The sequence below is a fragment of the Podarcis muralis genome, chromosome 11 (genome assembly GCF_964188315.1).
Source record: "Podarcis muralis chromosome 11, rPodMur119.hap1.1, whole genome shotgun sequence".
Taxonomy (NCBI): domain Eukaryota; kingdom Metazoa; phylum Chordata; class Lepidosauria; order Squamata; family Lacertidae; genus Podarcis; species Podarcis muralis.
The window spans coordinates 55,214,702-55,221,904 of record NC_135665.1 but is presented as its reverse complement, the minus strand read 5'-3'; the positions used below and the strand labels follow the sequence as shown (position 1 = coordinate 55,221,904).

The window sequence follows — 7,203 nt, the reverse complement described above, 5'->3', positions numbered from 1 at the left end:
ATTTATATGGAAGTTGTTTAATTTGGTTGTGTACCTGTTGATGATTTGTTTATTTTTTAGGACTATTTTTATTCTACTCATTTCTTAAATTTGTATACAGCCCTTCATACGTAGATCTCAGGGAAGTACACTTCACCAGTATACAACATAAAATTACAATATAAAAACCACAAAATGCATAAGAAAAATAGGAACAACTAACCAATAATTTCCCTTTGTTATGTTTGTAGCTATGCTATATGTTGCAAACTGCCTTGAGCATGGTTTTAACTTTGGAAAGGTGGCCTGAAAATAAAATGATTCAGCCATTGATTATTGATAGATATATTCCCCGTGTATTTGTCTCATCCTTAATGCATCCCTGTGTTCATAAGAATTTGTGTTAGAGCATTTTTTCACCCACTTTTTTTTATTAAAAAAATAAAGCTTTTAAATGCAGCCAAAGATCTGCAATGCAGCCTGGGCTTCCAGAGGGCAAGAGGTAATGATGAATGCCTCCTCTTTGCTCTGAAGGCCCACAGATCAAAGCAGCTGGCAGCCACCGTAACATCTGCATGGCAGCCAAGTTCATGATTAGTGCTGCTTACTCTGCTGTACACAAACATTCACAGGTACTGAACAGGTTGCAAAGCGGGTCTTGAGTGACAATAAAGTTTCTGGCACTGGTCTTGCTGCACTCCAAGGAAACTTGCTTGAATACAGTTCAGTTGGGAGGGGTTCCTACCAGGCTAGATGACATACAAAGCATTCCAGAGGAGGTTGACAGCCACAAAAGGCAAATTTCAGGGAGGACAATGGTGGTAAGTTTCTTCCCCAGCCTCCTGGAAGTATCAGCTGCTGATGCAGGTTTTATTGCAGTTTTGCAGTCAATGAAGTCACTGTGCGAATGGCGTTATTTCTGCTCATGCAACTGAGCTTCCCCCTCCCTCTCGCACCCTCGCACATCCTCAGAACTGCTCCATAACTTTGGGGGTCCCCTTGGAGCAGGTAAGAGGGTCATAGGTCTGAACTGATCGCAGGGGGTATTCTGATGTGTTGAGAGAGCACTGAAAAGCACGTGAGCAACGGTAAAATCTTGCAACACAGCAATCACAGTGTGGTCAGGATTCCTTTTGCTTGCGGCATTTTGCCAATGCACTCATGTGCCTCTTTGTCTGTCAGCTCTAGTATTGTTTGTATTTATTTACTTAAGCCTAGACTGGTGTTTTTTTTTTTTTTTAAAAAACCACATTGAATTCATTCTGTGCTTGCTAATTTTTTTTTTTTTTTTTAATCCACTGACAGGCTTTGTATTTGGCATATTTGTACAGTCAAACCTCGGTTGTCGAACATAATCTGTTCTGGAAGACCATTCAACTTCCGAAACATTCAACAAATGAGTCCCGGCTTCTGATTGGTTGCAAGAGCTTCTTGCAAGAGGAAGCCACATTGGACGTTCGGGTTCTGAAAAACATTCAAAAACCAGAGCATTTACTTCCAGGTTTTTGGCATTTGGGAGCTGAAACGTATGATAACAGAGGCGTTCGGGAACTGAGGTTTGACTGTACCTCCAATGCTCTGCATTTTGATGTTTATAAATGTTTGCTGTAAGCCATTTTGGGGTACAGCTCATTGTGTAAAAGTAGCATTCATCAAGCTCAGCCAACCAACTATTGGATACAACCCTTATTTTATTTTTGCTAGGTTGGTGGATAGTTTGGACTGGCTTTATTGCAAAGGCGTCTGCTGCATGTCAACCTTGAGTCGCTCAGTAACATAAGAAGTTGCCTTATACTATGTCAGACCACTGGTCCATCTAGACCAGTATTGTTGGCACAGACTGGCAGCAGCTCTATATGACTTTAGGCAGGATTGTCTCCCAGTCCTACCTGGAGATGTTGGGGATTGAACCCAGGACAAAGCAGATTCTCCATCACGGAGCTATAGCCCTCACCTTTGGGGTGAAAAAGCAACTGTGGTCCATAAATTAAGCAGACAAATCTGTAGACATAGACAAGGATGTTTTTATCTCACTGAACTAAATCTTAAGCTAAGCATGTGAATTGCATTTGTGCTTCTCCAATCCATGTTGAACCTTCTCTCACCTTTTGCTCCCTCCCTCCCTTTCTCTTTGTTGTAATGTGGCTTGTAAGCACATTGGGACAGAGACGTCTCTTATTGCTGCTGCCCAATAAAGCACCATCATTCATGTGCGATGGTGGCCGGTCTATTGGGGCGCATGGGGCACTGCCCAACCAATTGCAGAGAGCTGGTTGGCCAGTGAATGGGAGATTGACAGACAAGTGTCCTGAACTCTCTTTCCATTGAGGTGGATTGTGGAAGGATGTGTTGGGCAGGAAAGAGTGTGGCTTTGAGATGGAGAAGAGGACTTTTTAAAGAATACTTGCTGGTCATTTCACTTGGTGGGGCTGAGCCCTTTTTGCCTTAACAGACCAGTCTCTGCTAGGTAAACCTGGGACCTGTTCGGAGCATGTTCAGAACTGTTTCCTCCAAACAGCTTCAAGCACATTCTTGTACTCTCAAGGGTGTAATTTTCTCAGGGGGAAAGGGGTCGTTTCCTATTCCCTGAGCAGCTCCTGAGCTGCTTGGTGACTAGGAAGTACAGCTCTTTTATTCTCCAGCTCTTTTATTCTCCATCTTTCAAACCATAGACCTGGTTGCCTGTGTCACACGAAAAAGGGTCTGCATCAAGTGTTGCTATGTGTAGATGTGTGTGAGAGAGAAATGTCTCGTGTGACCACCCCACCAGATTAAATGCAAGTGATTGATTGTCTCATCTGTGAATGCCCTGAATGGTTTGGATGAGCCTTTCCAAAACTCGTGTTCTTCTGATGGAGTCCAATTCCCATCACTCCAGTCAGTAGGGCCAATGGACAACAATGAGATGGGCTGTAGTCCAAAGCATATGGAAGGCACCAGGCTGGTCTGGGACCTGAATATCTGGAGGACTACTTCCTTATAAGTCTCCCCAGGCACCTAATTCCAAAACTGAGACCCTGTTGATCGTCCATCTTCACATCTTCTGAAGAATAGTATGTGGGAAACGTGAGATATATCTATTCTGTGGAATCACCCCACTCCAAAAGCCTGTACTCACGGCTCTCTGAACAAAAATGTGGCTTTAAATACTAATACTAATACTAATAATACTAATACTAATTTATTTGTACCCCACCCATCTGGCTGGGTTTCCCCAGCCACTCTGGGAGGCTTCCAACAAAGATTAAAAATACATCAAAAAACATCAAAAAACATTTAAAGTGTTTGGCTTGCATTGATATTACTTTCTGCTCCTGTAAATTTCCTTGTGCCTTTAAAAAAAACCACTCTCTTGTGCTTGTGTTATATTGTAAACCGTAGGCGCCAACTCCTAGGGCCCAAGGGGGTCTTTGCCCTCCCCAAAGTTGAGGGGGCTGGCCCTCCCCAAAGTTGATGGGCATTGCCATTCCAATGGTGTGCATGCACTACATCATGTGATCAGTTATGTGGGGCGGAGCTTACCTGCCACCCCCCCAATATTTGATTCAAGTTGGCACCCCTGTTGTAAACTGTTTTAAATGGGAGGTGGCCTTTTGGTTTTGCATCCTAAGCCAGCTCGAGTCTCTGTTAGAGAAAGGTGGGATCCTGATGATTAAGCAAGCAAACCTGTAAAGGGACAAGCAATACACAAACTGCTTTGCCCTAATAATAATAATAATAATAATAATAATAATAATAATAATAATAATTCCATACACTTCCATGCACATAGATGTGCAATTCTTGCTTTAAAGTCTTTCGGGAGATCTTCCTGAACACTGAACCAAGTGAGCCAAAGCAAAGTTTCCCAGCCACGGGGGGTGGGGGTGGGGGGTGGGCGCAGCCCAGCCTAACTGCAACCAGCCGTGTTTCTGGGCTGTATTACTAAGGCCCATTGAGAAAAGTGACTTCCCACGCTTTGCCTACAGAGGGCATCCCTGCTCATTCATATGTAGGCTCAGCAAATACAGCTGCTGGAGGCAAAGCAGACTGCCTTTTTCTCTCTCTCCCTCTCGCCAGTCTGTCTCTCGCTCGCTCGCTCTCCCCAAGCAGTCTCTTTTCTTCCCCCGATCCAGTCGGCGTCTCTCTCCGCTCTCCACGTTTTCCCTCCCAGCCCTCCACTTCTCCGGATCAATGGACGTTACAGCTCTAACTCTTCCCTCTCACATACTGCTGGTGGACAGCACCAGTAACAAGTGAGAGACCATCGCATCCTTCCCCCTTCTCCGCCCCTCTCTCTGCCACCCTCCCCGCAGCGAACATCTGCGGAGCCAAGAAGGAGGAATAATAACACTATTACCAATACTAGCCCAGCTGTTTGGTCTTGCACGGGATCGTCGGCGTTTCTGATTGCGTTTTACTTTGTACACCAGCAGAGATGGAGCAGCCCCGATGCTTTTGATGCGCCTTCCTTGGCTTTTTGATTTTTTTGCAGGATTTTTGTATGCGCGCGCGCCTATGGATGGTTTTCAAACGCTGGGAGACCCTTTCCTCTCCTCACCTCTTTTTCCTCGTTAGTTTCTGGACATTTCCTGGCTTGGGGACTACATTTAACTTTTTCTTTTTCTGCCTTCCGACCCACTTACCTTGCCCGTGGCGGGGGGGGAGAGCTAAGGGAACCCCACGACCACCCCATCGAAAAGGGAGGAGACCGAAGCGGCTTGTGGAGACGTGCCGGGATTGTTGCCTGTGTGATCCGGACCCAAATATCGCTTAGGTGTGGGTTGAAATATGGAGAATAGCCTTGGATGTGTTTGGGTACCAAAACTGGCTTTCCTGCTCTTTGGGATCTTTGTCATCACTCTGGACCTTACAGTCACTGGTAAGTCATTTGTGGGTTTATTCCAACCCTCCTCCTGCTTTTCCCTTCTTCCTTTTGGCTCTAATGGATGTAGCAGGACAGTTCAAAGAGATGCTTGCAGATTTGTGATTTCTTGCTGTCTGAACAGCCTTCTAGCTGGATGAGTTGCCGTGAGCTTTGCGAGAGACTTGGGCAGGGAAGTCCATTAAGAAGATCCTCTTTTGGTCTTTATTAAGGAGAATTCAGTCAGGATGGAAGGAAGCCTCCAATTGAAAGGGAAATATAGCAGAAAGTGATGATGGTGTGATTTTTCTGTCCTGCTTAGTGGTTTGCTCTTCCGGGCTGAGAGATCACCGGCTTTAGAAATTGTGGGGTGTGTGTGTTCCTCTTGTTATGTTGAATGCAAGAGGTTGTCCGTAAGGTAGAGTGTGCAGGAAAAAAGGAAACATTTCACGTAGAGTGTCTCCAAACTCCATTTGATTGATATTCTGGAGGGCACGCCTCTCTTTGCACTTGGCAGACACATTTTTCTAATTAAAAATGGGAAAGCTGGTCGCGTTACTGAATCGGAGAGGGAAGCGCTATGGTGTTGTTCAGGGTTTCTCAGGAGACTGGGAAGAGCTGGAGATGAAAGAACAGGGTAAATAAAATAAAATAAAATCCTGGAATGAAACGAGAGGTTTCTCAGGAAGTGTTGAGGAAAGTAGTGGTGCCATTTGCGGCGAATAGGGCTTGGGGACGGGTGTGTGATGGCAAGGGGGGGGGGGAAATGTTCGCTTCCAACGATCCTTTGCTTTGGATGATCAACAGTAGCATTTCATTAGCAGGCAATCTCGGAAGGAGCGGATCACGTTCTACAAATCCAGCCGTACCTTAGGAGTGTCATATAAGCCACTGATGAACAATGCATGCTGATTTCTCTCCCCACACCCCACCCCACCCAGAACAGAAGCGAACATGACACCCCCCCACACCAACATTTCAGCCTAATGCAGAATGAAAAGTTTACTCTGCTCCGGTGTCATTCGGTCGCTTGCAAATATTTGAAATGGCATCCTTTAAAGGGGCCCAAGAAAGATAACGCTTCCGTTGATTGTCTAAGGCTTAACAGGTGAACCGTAAGAAGCTCCTTTTAAATGCATCGAAGCTCATTTCTTTTGGTGCGCGCGCGCGCGTGTCTGTGCGCTATGCACACACAAGGCGCGCTGGAGACAGCCAGAATGGGGTAATGAATAGGCGTCTCTCCCGAGTTCCCGGCTGAACGGATGGCGCATGGAAACATGTTGGTGTGATGCTCTTTCTCTGTAAAGATGATGGACTTGCAAAGCATCTTTGCCGGCTGAGGGCAGAAATGGGTGGGTGGGTGCGGGTATATGTACACATATCTGCGTACGGGGAAGGCACTGGAGGATGGGGTCAGGTTATAGGACGAGCAGAAAGAGGTGTAGCACGCTGTGGTGCTCGGGAGTGAAAAGGGGAGTCATGAATGGCTGTGGATTTTGGTGGTACGTTTTGCTCGCCGCCTCGGAGGAATTGGCGTTGCATGTTTGGCTCCCTGCTGCTGCTGCTGCTGCTGCTGGGGTCTTTCTCCTCTTGCCTTTGTGGCCCACGCTTTCTGTGCATGCTTGACTGCTGTGGCGACGGGGCAGGGCTGCTGCTGCTGCTGCTGCTGGGTTTCTGTACGTCAAGACCAGGCAAAGTTTCCCTCTCCCCTCGTTTCACCTGTAGGCAAATTTTGGCCCAGGGCTGTTTGTTTTACGCGCAGCTTTGGGCGCCACTTGAATGGGCAGAGGCCAAAGGCAAGCCGCTCATCTGCTTGAATGTCTCCCCCTCCCCTCCTCCGGGAGCTATTTTCTCCCCCTTCAGCATCCTAGCAGGGGACTGATCAGGAAGAAAGCAGGATTTCGCTCCATGAAAGGACCAGTAGGAGGTGCCCTTATTAAGGCCAAGTAGCCAGTTTGCCGCTTGGTGAAATTCCCATTCAGCAGGGCATTTAAAGACTTTGTTGATGGGTAACAAAGGGCTTACAGATCTGCGGCACAATGTAGCTTTGTCCTTTACCCCCTTTCTAGCTAAAGCACAGCGCTGCTTTGGAGATGCAAGATTCGCGTGTGTGTTTCCTTTTAAACTTTCTTTCCGAAAATGAGCACGGCTCAGCGTTGGCGTTACAAGAGAAATAAACGTTATTTTCTCCTTTTCACACAGTCCTTTCTCTTCCGCTTCCCTTCCTATTGTTTCCAAGGTGCCTAAAGGATGCTTCCGTACAAAACACAAATGAACAGGCGAGCCACACAAACGAGGTTCCGTCCATTTCGCGGGCCAGAAGCGAGAGTGTCTGGTGCACACAGGGTCCTGAGCATGACTGGGTGTGCTCCGCTCTGCAG

At 46.7% G+C, this 7,203-nt stretch overlaps 1 protein-coding gene across 3 annotated transcripts in view; it reads left to right on the top strand.

Moving 5' to 3' along the window:
- The first annotated feature begins 4,011 nt into the window (after positions 1-4,011).
- Positions 4,012-7,203, top strand: part of DCC (DCC netrin 1 receptor) — a 928,036-nt gene continuing 924,844 nt past the window's right edge. For all 3 annotated transcript variants that reach the window (XM_077936487.1, XM_077936485.1, XM_028749092.2), the window contains exon 1: positions 4,012-4,840. In XM_077936487.1, the coding sequence (XP_077792613.1) occupies positions 4,750-4,840 (91 nt within the window). In that variant the 5' untranslated portion in view covers positions 4,012-4,749. The remainder of the gene's footprint in view (positions 4,841-7,203) is intronic.